The sequence below is a fragment of the Mus caroli genome, chromosome 5 (genome assembly GCF_900094665.2).
Source record: "Mus caroli chromosome 5, CAROLI_EIJ_v1.1, whole genome shotgun sequence".
NCBI classification, from domain to species: Eukaryota; Metazoa; Chordata; class Mammalia; order Rodentia; family Muridae; genus Mus; species Mus caroli.
The window spans coordinates 27,456,959-27,470,298 of NC_034574.1; the positions used below are offsets into that span (position 1 = coordinate 27,456,959).

The following is a 13,340-nucleotide window of genomic DNA, read 5'->3' on the forward strand; positions in this document are numbered from 1 at the left end:
CATCCCTCCATGGCCTCTGCATCAGCTCCTGCTTTCTGACCTGTTTGAGTTCCAGTCCTGACTTCCTTTGGTGATGAACAGCAGCATGGAAGTGTAAGCTGAATAAACCCTTTCCTCCCCAACTTGCTTCTTGGTCATGATGTTTGTGCAGGAATAGAAACCCTGACTAAGACACCCCCAATCTCAGCATGTAGGCGGTAGAGGCAGGAGGATGGAGAGCTCAAAATGAGCCTGGGCTTCACAGCAAGACTGTCTCAGTAAATTAGTATTTAAGTATTTTTTTTAAAAAATAGTGGCACGCAGAAGAGAAGCCTTGGGGGTGCAGGAGTGGTGGGATAGGAGTGCCACCCTGGAACAGTCTTCCCTGAGGCTCATCAGGCAGGGCAGTCACCCTCAGCACTGCAAGGCCTGGTGGGCAATGAATCGGGACAGGACTCCCTTCCCAGGGTCCCTACTAGCTTTCTTGTTCAGCATCCACCCTTTGCTCCTCTACAGGTGTCAGCGAAGCCCAGCATCCCTGGACCTCAGCCTTGGAGGTGCCCGTCCTTACCCAGGGACCTTGATCCCCATCTCCTCCCCAGAGATTCCATAAGCACCCGGACTGGGCCTGTTTATGGCTCNGAGGCTACAGGTGAGTAAGTCAGGGTGCTGGGGCCACCCTCTACCAAAGCCCTACCAGTCTTCTGGGTCTTAAAGGGATGGTGGGCAAGGCCAAGCTTATCTTCCTGTTGCTGCAGGCCACACAGAGCTTGAGGCTGAGTTGGAGGGGATCCAGCAGCAGTTACAACACTACCAAACCACCAAGCAGGACCTTTGGTGAGGCCCGCCAGGTGCCCTGGGACCTGTCTATGGGAATAGCTGTGGCTTGGAAAGGCAGTTGGTTCCATTTCCTGCAGCAGGGCCTGGGACTCCTCTGTATGGTCTAACTCCAGGGGGTGGGGTGAGTGTCCTCTGGCACCTTTATCCACTCCGGGAAGGGCCAAGTTGGCCTTACCTAGGGCTGGAAGTCCTGCTTTCCATTTGGAGGCTATGGAACGCCAAGCAAGGCTTGCCTGGGTTCTGTTACTTACCTGACAACTGTGACTGTAATGTTAACAAGGGACAGACAGCATGGGCCTGGGTCCTACTTATACCAGTGTTCTGGGGACAGTTGACATACAGCAGCTTTCAGAGACCTCAGTGAAAAAGACTGGTCCCTCTAGAAAGGGACAGGAAGAGAAGTTTTCACANGCCTCACATGAGTTGCTGTTTGCTGGGGAAGACAGAAGATTGTTGGCCATTCTCTCGAAGCACTTTATTAGCCAATACCTCTTCAAAGGGCTCGCTTGAGGCTGTGCCAAGAACCCAGCCTGATAGGTGTCCCCATCTCCAGGTCGTGCCAGCGACAAGCCAACAGACTGCGTAGGTGGCTGGAGCTAAGCCAGGAGGNGCCGAGATCTGAGGACCTTCATCTAGAAGAGCAGGTGAAAACAGAACTGGAGGAGGTAAGACCAGGTCAGCCCAGGGACAGCCCCTGGCTGTCCTTCCTTTCAGCTGGCCTTGTCCCTCCCTCTTGCCCATGTCCCCAGGTGGAACTACAGATCCAGCAGCTGGCTAAGGAGCTCGAGGCCCAGCGTCAGCCTGAGACGGGCTTTGTGCTAGTGGGCCCATCCCCGGGGGACAGGTGCTATCCTTCACAAAGCCTTGGACACATTGCCCCACCCTCAACAACAAAATACAAAGCTACGGTAGTTTTTTGTTTTGTTTTTTTTAATTTCAAAATGTCTTGCAATGAAATGAATCACTGTTCAGAAGTCTCCTACGTTTCATACAAAATACGGTACTACTGATACAGCTGAAAGTTAACTGATTTCTCCTGCAGAGAAATTCATGGCATTCCCAAGATCGACATGAACTCTGGTCTTGTCCCTACCACTGGGTTCCCCATGGCCTGCATACCTGTTTTCTAGGTACTGACCTCCATACCTTCTGCCTCCAACACAGTCCCTAGACCAAAATCAGCATGTCCCCTACTTCTGCAGGGCAGGGCCTCCACCTGCCCTTTCACTCCAGACTCTACCAGACAAGCCAGTNATTAATTGGTCTTGCCTACCAGCAAAAGGATTCAGCCAGCTTCTTAGAGCCTACAAAGGTCTACATACATCATTAGTCATTGTCCTCAGAAGACACTGGCAGAGCCCAGGACAACACATTCAGCAATATATAAATGACTTTACTTTTCCAGCATGCAGACGGGTGAAATTTGGGAGCAGAAAGCAGTTATGAAGGCCATGTGGCCTGCTCTAGGAAGACAGTGGATCCACAGTCTGTGCCCAGCAGGCACCTCACCCTGTGCACAGTGAAAGAGTCCTGTGACAGGTGGGGGCACAGCTAGAGGGTGTGGTAGTACACAGCCAGGAGTTAGAGGTAGGAGGCTCTGGCTTGTACAAAAATTTAAAGCACCCCTGAAAGTGACTTTGGGGTCAAATCACACCCACCCATACTCTGGAAAGGGGTCTAGGTCCTGAGAGACCCAGAACCTCTCCTCTGCACCCATGGACAGGCAGGAACACATCATTCAGGTCTTATAAGGTCAGCCCCGCAGTGCCCCTCACCCAGACAGCCTGAGGCTCTGCTGAAGACCCTCATGCTCCTGTTTGGAAAGATCCCTTGGCAGCCACAACCAAGAGGACTAGAGGGAGCCCAGTGCTTCCCCAAAGCGGATCTTCTGCCCTGCCTTCAGCCTGAAGTTGAAGTCCTTGGGTGCCTCGAAGATGAGCACGATGGTGGAGCCAAGATTGAACTCGCCCAGGGGCTCACCCTTGNGCATGGGAATGCCCTCCTTGTTGGCGTGTGTTACAAAGCTCAGGTCATTGTAGGAGCCCTTGCTGTACCTGGGGCTGTTTGTGTGCAAGTCCTAGGAGCAAGAAGGTTGAGAAGTTTGAGCCTCAACTCTGCCCAGCCCAGGTGGCAGAGACAAGCCTCTCAGGGCAAAGGCCTAACTAATCAACACTCCCAGTATCAGCTGCGACTTTGACAAGGAGGGGCGGGGACCCCCCCTCCATCCTTGCCTCTGATCAGGGCTCCTGGCAGAAGCCATGTGTTAAGATGTGGGATTGGTTCAGGCAGGTGAATGGCCACAGATTGGGCAACAGNGAGAGGGAGGCTGAGCTGGCATGGGTGTCTGCAGAGCAGCTGCTCAGCAGAGCCAAGCCTGGTCAGAGCTAGAACATCCCCCCTGCACCACAAAATTTATAAGCCCAAAGATATGGCTATACAGCAAATGAAGTGGTTGGACCCAAGAGGTTTGGCCTGTGGGCTTTGCTCACTTGGTCAAAGTGGATACAGATAGAGCCCACATTGGTGGCTCCCACTGCTGTCAACGAGAAGAACCCATGTTTCCAGTCTCCAGTTAGGACTACACGCTCATTGTGACAAAAGAGCTCTTTGATCCATCGGGCCATGCCAGGGTTCACTGACATCAGGGAACCTGAAGAGACAAGAGAATATGCTACTTTCTGCTCAGAGCCTGACATGTTCACATCAGAATGGCCGAAGAGCCACAGGGACTCACAGGCCAAGCGTTCTAAATTCTAAGCAGGACCCCAGATACCCTTGCCTATAACCAGCCACCTCAAGTAGTCCTCTCCTGGCCTTGACAGCACCAGCCTCAAGTCCAGTCCTCTCAAGTCAAAAGGCCAAGGGCCTCTAATGCCCACCCCTGGGCAGACCTGGGAAGTGGCGCCGATGTGAGATGGTCCAGTCAGTGGGGGAGTGGAAGCAGTGGTAGTCTCCTGGGGCCAGGTAGATGACACAGTGGTAGAGCTCATTCCCTTCCCGGGGAACCAGCTGGTTTCTGAAGGAGTCACTGGAGGAAGCTATTGGGTGGGACAGAAAGAAGGCCTGGCTTTTGGACAAGCTCCAGGTGCCATTCATCCCACAGTGAGCACCTGTACATGGCCTGCATGAAGCTTAGCTGGGGGCTCCAATAATGACTTTTGGCTACATAGCATCCTGCTGCCCCAAAGCCTTCCCAGCCTTTATTCCCTCAGCCCCCTATGCCTTTTCTTGCTAGCCTTTGCTCCAGCTACCAATCCTGACTAAGCGATGACCCACCTGGAGGGAAGGGCAGGTCCTCTGTACTGGCTCGAGGGCCCAGGAAGGACTCCAAGGAGTAGGTTACACCCTTTACCTGCTCCACCTCAGAGTTCTTCACCTGCCCAAAGTGAAGAACCCTTGCCTATAGACAACCTGATGGGCTGGTCTGGAGGAGACAGAGTTTTGATGGTAAGGAGGGGGTAGTCCTCACCTTCGGTGGCTCCCCAAACTCTACCACCTGCCAAGTACTCAGGGAGCTCCAGTCCAGGTCAGGAGGGAGCCTTCCAGAGTACCACGGCCATGCGGTGCCGCTAAGCCTGGCTTAAAGGCAGACAAGGATTTCATTTCCTAATGAAGAATGGAGACAAGGGCCAGGCCTTACCACACAGTGCAAACCGCAGACAGGCCGTGCCTGAGGCTTCAGCTTACGCCGGAAGAACTCGCTGAGGTTGCGGTAGTGGTGCAGGTCCTCCACTGCAGCCTCAGTCATGTTCACCCCAAAGGTCCAGATATACAGGCTGTAGACTGGCCTCNGGAGCCAGTAAGGAAGTTCTACTTGGTTGAGGCGACCACAGGCACGTGACAGCAAACGCGTTGGCACAGATTTATACAGGGATACCTGTAGGCCACAGTGCAGGAGGCTGAGCTGGTCACAAATTTGAGTACTTTCATACACTCCAACCCCCCATCCCCACATGAGTGAGAGAGAAAGAAACTCTACAGATGCCACCACAAAGGCCCAAGTGTTCAGGCTGGTTTGTGAGGTGGCTGTTTCTCAGGAGGAACCAGACTGCTCACCAAATACTCAAAAAAGGCTGGATATACATTGTAGCCTGTATCATTTTTGCTATTGCACACAAAGGTCAAAGAGCAGCTGCCTTAATCCCAGAGGCAGAGACTGGGCTGTATAGCCTTGGTTCTTACAAATGGAAGATGAGGACAGAAACAGACCTGGTGCAAGCCTGAAAGATCACCTAGAGGCATGCTGCCCTTGTGCCAGCTCACTGCCCACATTTCAGACAACTCAAGAAGGCATCAGGCTCCCAAGAGCAAAGGGCTACAGTCCTGAGCATCCTCTTCAAAAGGAAGCAAGGATGGTGTTTTCACTCCCAGATCTACATCACCCTGCCACATNTGCACCTGAGCAAGCCCATGGGCTCTCCACACAGGCAGGAGGAAGCTCTCTGTCACCCCTCTAGTACAGAGCACCAGGAGGCAGGTACCNGTCCCACTTTCAGGCCAGAGGGTTCTGCAGAGCACTTGAGCGTCTGCCACCACTGCTATGGTAGCAGCACCAACTCCCTTAGGAGTGAAGTAATTTTACCAAGTTTCAACAACAGTCCCTCCACACTAAGTCAGTGTCTTCTGACTGATGTTAGTGACTTGGACAGAGCAATACCATCAAGTGTCCCCAGGCTATGCTCTAGTGTCTAGTATACTTCCTTGGGCTTTTGTGGGTGCCTACCTAGGCTACCAGTGTCCTTTTTGGAGTCAGTCTGTCAAGAAGCAGAGAGAGAGAGAGAGAGAGAGAGAGAGAGAGAGAGAGAGAGAGAGAGACCTGCTGGCCAGGGCCTGCCTGAGATGCTGCCTGTGCAGTCCTGAGCTCAAGCATGTACTCCAACTAACAGGCCCAGCCTGGCTACAGCTTCCTAAACCACCCTCTGCTGGCTGGCTAGACTCTGCTTGGTTTTTTCTTNCAATCACCTGTTTTCTTCTGCATGTGGAAACCAGTGACATTGTTTTCTGATTTACAACTGTAAGTTCCTTCCAAAACCAGCGCTTTCTGAACTGTCACAGGGCTGCCAACCAAACAACCTTCTCACACATATTTACTCAGGAGTGCAGTCTCTGATAAGTTGTTTCCTTCTCTGTGCCTCCCCTTCAGGCCTGTCTAGGGAGGGTCATGGCCAGTAGGCCTATTTACACTTACCCTGCTCATGGGCCTCCATCCCACCTGGCTGAGGGGCCCGAGCGCACGGAAGGGCAGGAGGTAGTGGAGGATGGTCAGCGGCCAGGAGCGCAGTTTCAGAGCTGGTCTGGACATGCAGCTCAGCTGGCCTAGCCTCCGCCGTAGGGCCAGCTGGGGAAAGCACAACCTGCAGGACACATGTCCAACCGTGGCCTGGGTCAGTGCCTAAGTCTGGAGGAACCTGAGGAGCAACCCCTCAGCCAGTGCCNGTCCTGCTCCCTACCCCACCCCACCCTCCCCGCCAGCAAGCTGCCTCTCTCCCCAATGGAACCAAAGAGTTCCAGCAGGCANTGCAGTGCCCATTCAATTCTAACCAACTCTAGTTGTGAGGCAGGNGCCTGGCTGCCTGACTACTGGGCTTATTTCCCAGTGTCTCCCATCTGCCGGCCGGCTGAGTGGGCGGCAGCTCAGGAACGACTCCTAGGAACCTCTAAGTACAGCAGCAGCATGAGCAAAGGCCTTGGAGCCCCGAATGGGAAGGAAGAGAATCTGCCNTATACCCACAACCTCCCATGCTTAGGAGGGTTGGGACCCAAAGACAGTTCTATCCTCACAGGTGCCAGAAAGACGAGACACAGTGCCATGAGCCTAGACAGTTGGGCGACACCTGCCAAGTCTTTTGTTACTTCATTGTGGCACCTGGGAAAACCTTCAGTCTTTTGCTTCCTCTTCTGCCAAATGGTAGGGTGTAGCAGTGGCTTCATCCACAGGCTCAGAAGGCTCTCCACCTAGCTCCAAAGCCGCCTCCCTGCTCTGCTAGAACCACATGTATGACCCACTAGTTTTACAAGGTCATTGTCTTCTATTCAGCCAGCNTTCCAAAGGCACAGAGAGGCCTTTTCACTGTAAGCTCAGCTTCCTGAATGTAACTAAGTTCCCTGTCACACAGTGGGCATCATGAGACTATACTGCCACCCANTCTAGGATGTTTGAAAAAGCACAGTTGATTAAACAAGCTCAGGCTGCCATCTGAGCCTTGCTCAAGAGAAGCTGAGTCCTGTGTCTCCTAGAAACTGAGCAAAGCAAAGAACAAAAGGGGATTGCAGCAGAGAACTGGTGAGCAGCACAGGCGCCAAGACCACAGCACACCAACTGTCCTGCTCTCCTCCTTTCTCTTCCACAGGACCCCACTGTGTCTATAAAAAACCAGGGGAGGTGGCAGGGACCAAGCAAAGACAAATCAGTGCTTTCCTGTGGGCTGCCCTGCCCAAGTCACTGCAGAAGAGTGGACACCAGTCCAGAAGAGCTTGGGGGAGGATCAGGTGTAGGAAGCAGGGGTCTAGGGAGGAAAAAGGGGGCCTCGGTGCCCTTGCCAAAGACCAAGACACGGGATAGAAGCCCACTGCTTCCCCTGCCTGCCCCCCTGCCCCCAGCCAGAGCCATAGGTACCTGAAGTGAGTCTCCTACTCAGGGCACAGAGGGCTCCCTCTCCAGACTCCTTTATCCAGCCCCCTACTGCCACTCCCCTTCCCCCCCCCCCCAGGCCACAGGACTTGGTGTCTGATCCTCCTGAGATTATGCCGGGATACATTGAAGGTTAGGTCTCGTGGGCAGCATCTCACCATTTCGCTGCTGCTTGGAGCTCCGGTCCTGGCTGCTTCTCTGACTGACACATCTTGGGTAGGCACAGGGAGAGTGTGAGCCTCCACGAGAGTGCGCTCGTGTGCTTGCTGGCTTGCTCGCTCACTTGCCTTTGTTTTTCTCCTTACTCCCCTCCCCTCGCCAGAGGAACTTCAGTGTGGTCACTGCTCCAGTTGCTGGTGGCAATGCTTCTAGTTTCCGTTCACTCTTGGTGGCTCACAGGCACAGGTTAGAGGACCACAGCTATTGCAAACAGACAGCCACCAGTCACACACCTATTTGGACCTCCTGTTCAGGTCACCTGCTCTGGGTTTGCTGCCAGGACAGAAGCCCTTGTACTGGGCCAGCCCTATCACTCAGCTTTGGTCACCTGTCTGTTCCCTGCTCTGCTGGAGGGCAGCAGGTGGGTAAAGCCCTGGGGCTGTCTGCTCCAGCCAGCCTGGAGAGAGGTGACTAGACACTGCCACGACTTTTAGGCGCCACTGGGTTCTGAAAGCACAAGGTGGGAATCTGAGCCCTCCCTCGGGCTCCAGGCTGATGGCCCCTCCCTCAGAGGACCTGACCCATTTTCCACTCAGGTAGCATCTGAGGAATGACAGAAGGGGCAGACAGCCAGGACATCCAGGTAAGGCATCATGTACTGGCACTGTAATATATGGTAATTCCTCCTGGCCTTAAAGCCTCCAGCACCTGACTGTGTGTAGTCCAGGCATCTTCACAAGCTGTACACCTGGGCTATTTCAGAGAAAACTAGCTGGGGGCTGGGCAACAGCCAGCACTGAAGCCCAAATCTTCCTAGCCGGCTCTTTCAGTCTGTCTTGAATAAGGAGCCTTGGCCAAGCCATTCCTTGGCAACCTTTAGGGTCCACCGCATGGTAACAGCCTCCCCACCATATAGGTAACAGGGAGAGTAGAGTGACTTCTCTTTGCAGCTGCAGCTGGCTCAGCCCAGTGTTCTCAAGGACCTCGAAAGGATGAGAGTTCATAGGGCTACTGGAAGCCTGTATGCCTGCTCTCCAGTCTTAATCCCAGCCCTGGAGGAGTCAGGCCTCTGTCACCACTTTCAGATGAAAAAATGCTGGCTTCAAGAGACAGAGAACAGACATGGACAAGGACCAGGTAGGCAACATACAGTGACAACTCTTACTGATTGTCCTTACTAAACAAGGATTTTTGTGCGACACTGATACATTCCTCTCTCCAAAGGTAAAAATTGGAGCCCTGGAGCTGCCTGCAAAAGCCACTGGATCCCAGGTATGCTAGTGGCCTCTGGGAGAAGGGACAAGGCCACCAAGGCCTGGGTATGTACAGATTTCTCCCTGTGTCTGAGGAAATGAAGGACTGGCCTACTTTAGCACATAAACGTCTTCAAACTTCTCCTCTCAAAAGATGCCAGCACCAGATGAGCACACATGGAAGCCCCACCCCATCCAAAGGTCAGGGCCAAGCTTTAGGGACACCCATGCTTCTGCTTCAGGCTCAAATGAGCCTCTACAACTTCTACATTCACCACACAGTGAGATGCTCCAACCGTTTACTGGACACTGAATGGTGTACATTCTGGCCAGGCAACTGGGCTCAGGGGTGACATGTGCCATCACGTGAGCTGGGTCAGGCTCTCAGAGGCTCTTTCCTTGCTCTATGAAGTCCAGGCTTTGAAACAGGAGCAGAGCTCACACCCAGGAAACAAGAATGACCATGTGGAATGTGAGGGGACCACATAACCCCAAGAATGTGGTTTCCTGTCAAGGTTACCGTACTGTGCTACCAAATAGGATGCTAACTATGGCAGCTGTGAACACATGAGCCTGCACATACAGCTCAGCTAAAACATAGGCTCTCATAGACTCATACAGAACCTAGACATTTTGTTCTCCCATAGTGCTATGAGGGGCCAGCCAGGCCCTTCTAGGCTGGGGTCTTAGACAAGCCGGGTGGCCCACCAGGGCAGGGTAGCCTGGGTTCCTCCTGCCTTCAGCAAGGCAGGTCAAGGGACTAGGGCAATGAGCCGCTTCCTTGAAGAGGCACTAAGACCTGTCCAAGGGATCGAAGGACCCAGCCTGCACTTGCCCACAGAGGCCATGGATGAGCAGTGTGTTCTTGCCTTTATTGCAGTCTTCTTTCCTACACTGGAACACCTGTGTGTCAACTTCCTTAAAACATCAAAAGTGGACCCCACACAGCACACTGGGAACAGGCTGAGTGAGTCCTGTCTGTCCAGCCTAGAGCTGCCAAGGACAGGGACAGCCTGCAGCAGTCTCCTGTGTCACCTCCAAAGCTGCTTCAACAATAATGCTCCCATCCTCCCCAGGCCCCCAGACCCTCCCCCTGAAGAAGCCCTAGGACTCTCCCTAGCCTCTGAGTGAGTCCTGGACAAGGAGGAGCCCTGAGGCAGGCCAGTGCTGACACCACAGTCCCTTCTGAGAGTCAAGTGCATCCTGGGGAGGCTAGTACAGACTTGGGTCACGGCCTGAGCACTGTCACCTGGCCCGTGGGAACCCAGAGGGATCTCTGGTGAGCATACATCTGACACTGCAGTCCTGAGTGCTACTCAAGGCCTTGAAATGTCCCTGCTGCTCTCGAAGCCTGTTTCTTCATCTGGAAACAGGGAAACTCCTTTGCCCACTTCCCTTGAGCTCAGAACATGGTTATAACCAAAGTCCGACTAACGTTAAAAACCTTAACTCCTACCTCATGCCTGTGGCCCCCAAGTCTTACCTCCCTTTCTAGCAAGGGAATACCGTGAAAAGACAAAAGGGGTAATTCTGAAAGGGGAGCCCAAAATACGAGCCAGTTCTGCCCAGTACGTAGGATGTAAGGGCCACTGCAAGCACACGGGGAGAGGTCTGTGAGGACATGCTGTTCTGGGGCTCACAACCATGTCCTTCTCCATCCACCACTGCTTGGGACGAGGCAAGGATACCTGGTCCTCAGTGGAATGGAACATTCCAACTTAAGTCAACAAACGGAGCAGCCCAGTTAGCGGTTATTGTAAGTGTGTATGGGTGTGAGAGGTGGGGTACTGAGTGGGCATGTGTGTTTGTGGGTGGGTGGGTGGTACAGGTGTGCTCTCAGGTTTGTGCACACCTTCTATTTCTGACTTGGTAGGTTCTGGTCTGGGCAGATGAAAGGCAGGCAGACTCCAACCAGCCCTTCCTGGGCAGGAGACCAACAAAGCCCAGATCATGCATCTCCTGCTCCCTTTAACTCACGGCCCCACCCTACAGGTCTTCGGTCATTTCTACCTCAGCTCCCTGAGGCAGGGCCTCCTGGCAGGTGTGCCCAGGGAGGCAGCTAACTCCTTCTGCCTCTGTATTCCTGGGCTGGAAATAGACAGACTTCAGAAGCCACAGACAGGAAAACGGATCCTCCCTGGGGCAAATCCAGCAGTTCTTCTGGGAAGTCATAAGCATGGAAGAGGGGACAAGGAGAAGGCTGGATGGCCTGTTATCAGGTCAGCAGCTGAGGGTGGGGTGAGAGAAAGGGACAGACAAGTGTTCTTCAATTTCTCAAAAATAGGTAAAGAAATCTTCTCTTGCCCCAAGGCAGAGACAGTATGTCATCCATTCCTTGCCCTCTGAGGTTAAGTCTACAAGGATGCTTCCCTCTACCAGGCTGAGGCCGCATAGGAGAAATGCATTCTGGGAGCCCAGGGCCACCCCCAATGCCTGCCTGTACTTCCCACACCTCCCAGCATCTTGCTCACTTCCTGCCCAGCCTTTTGGGGACTAGAGAAGCTATAGGATGTGGAGGAAATGAGCTCAGGGAGACCAAGTGCCTGGAGGGGGGGTGCCTAGGGGGGCGCAGGAGAGCAAGACCGCCCAAGGGATTCCCCAGGCCCTAACTATAAAAGAGCTAACTAACTACATGTGCTAGAAGGCACTCCCACCCAGACCTCCCAGCCTCAGGGGCAGGGAAGGAAAAGAGCCCTGAAAAGCTTGCCTGATGCTCCAGGTCCCACTTGTGGCTTCTATCAGCTCAGTCACTCCCGAGACCAGCCTCACTCCAGTTTCTGGGCTCTGGTCTTCAGGTCCTCCAGCTTTGGCTAGGTTCTGAAGCTTTAGCCTCAGAGCAGACAGGGGCTCTGGTTCCTGCTGAGGGCGGGGGCAGGCGGAGCAACACCAGACACTGTTAAAGCTAACACTCCCTCTGAGCTCCAAGTCAAGCAACAGAAGCCAGGAGGGCCCTTTAAGAGGAGGGGCTACAGCCTGGAGAAAAGAGGAAGAGGCCAGCAGGGGCCCTGGCCCCACCCTGTCATAGCCTCCCGACTGACCAAAGACTGACCGCTCCCCACTCAACACCCAGCAGAGCCACAAGGGCCCAGCGCTCTCCAGAGGATGCCTCTTGGGAGTTCAGGGACCCTGAATCCTCAGCTTCTGGCTGGCTTTTGGCTTCTGTCCTTGTCACCAACCCTGCAAGACAGAGGCCTAGTAAGGACTGTCTTCTTCACTACAAAGCTACTTCCGGCATCCCCTCCAGAAGTTCTACAGATGCAGTAATCCTTACAATTTCTTCCTACACCTGATCCTGAAGTAACAAGGTTAACCTTGGCAACCTCATCTGTCCCCCAGGGCCATAAAACTCTGACACATAAAGCCCAGACTCTAGAGGCAAGGTGGATGGATGAACAAGAAAAGCTTCTAACAGCCACCACTCACCCACAGCCTAGAAACCAGGCAGTGCTTTCAGAGCTGGGAATACCTTGTAGGATTCCTCTTTTCTTTACACTGGATGGGAAGATTCTGGACTGCAGTCAGCAGACCACCCTACACCCATAGCCTGCTCCACTGGCATTCAACTAACATAAAAGGAAACGAATGGGCCTAACATTTTCTAGGGAAAGAGGAAGATCTACTGGGGGATCAACATTCTATCAAACGAACTTCATTCATGTCTATGTAGTCAACTCAGCAATGGCCAAGTGGTCTTGGGTGACTTAGTCTTTCATGCTAGACTAAAGGGTACATCTACAGTCCCTCTGACCACACTGAATTTCATTCCCCTGAGTTCATAACCTGATTGGAACTAGATGACATACTGTTAGAGGACTTAGAGACGGGTGGATCACAAAGCTGAAAAATCACTGACATTGTTTAGACACAGCGCCACACACCTGTCCTCTTCACCTGGATCAAGCCCAAGCAAGTCTTATGTGACAAGCTCAGGGACTATGCTATGGCAGAGGCAAGCAGACTTTCTAGCAGACTAGAGGGCTATCCTGTGAGACTTTCATGATATTATCCCACACCCACACCAGACCACGAGGCTGGGGACACAGAATGCACAGAAGCTGCCTTTATTCACTCGACCTGTGCACCAGTAGACAGTACAAATTAGTCCCTGACCTCTGAAGATTATCTGGAGTCTGGGGCAGTGGCTCAGTTCATAAGGCACTTGCTTTGCAAGCAGGAGACCTAAGTTCAATCCCTGGAGACCTGGACACCACATGTCTTTTTTGTAAGCAAACACCTTTAGGAATTCAAATGATAGTTAAAAGATGAATTTCTTTCTGGGGAACCCTACCCCATCATAAGATTAGCTCACTACATAGAGGTCCCTTTGAGATACCCATGCCCTTCTATTCTGGGCCTCTCCTGGCTGAGACTGCCACCTAGTGCCAATGGGAGGCTTTACAGGCTTGAAGACCACTTAGTTGCCAACAACCGAAGACAAGGGATCTGGAGCTGCTTAGTAGAGCACAGGCTAGACCCAA

At 53.1% G+C, this 13,340-nt stretch overlaps 2 protein-coding genes across 2 annotated transcripts in view; one reads left to right on the forward strand and one right to left on the reverse strand.

Moving 5' to 3' along the window:
* The window catches only part of LOC110294178 (protein SFI1 homolog), a 15,602-nt gene extending 13,773 nt beyond the window's left edge, over positions 1 to 1,829 (forward strand). Inside the window, 4 exon segments of the mRNA XM_029477339.1 lie at positions 496 to 631; positions 738 to 816; positions 1,373 to 1,484; positions 1,569 to 1,829. Coding sequence (XP_029333199.1) covers positions 496 to 631; positions 738 to 816; positions 1,373 to 1,484; positions 1,569 to 1,829 — 588 coding nt within the window.
* A 362-nt stretch (positions 1,830 to 2,191) lies between these two features.
* Positions 2,192 to 13,340, reverse strand: part of Pisd (phosphatidylserine decarboxylase) — a 45,983-nt gene continuing 34,834 nt past the window's right edge. Inside the window, 5 exon segments of the mRNA XM_021161698.2 lie at positions 2,192 to 2,896; positions 3,309 to 3,469; positions 3,711 to 3,857; positions 4,096 to 4,243; positions 4,460 to 4,696. Of these exon segments, the coding sequence (XP_021017357.1) occupies positions 2,672 to 2,896; positions 3,309 to 3,469; positions 3,711 to 3,857; positions 4,096 to 4,243; positions 4,460 to 4,696 (918 nt within the window). The 3' untranslated portion in view covers positions 2,192 to 2,671.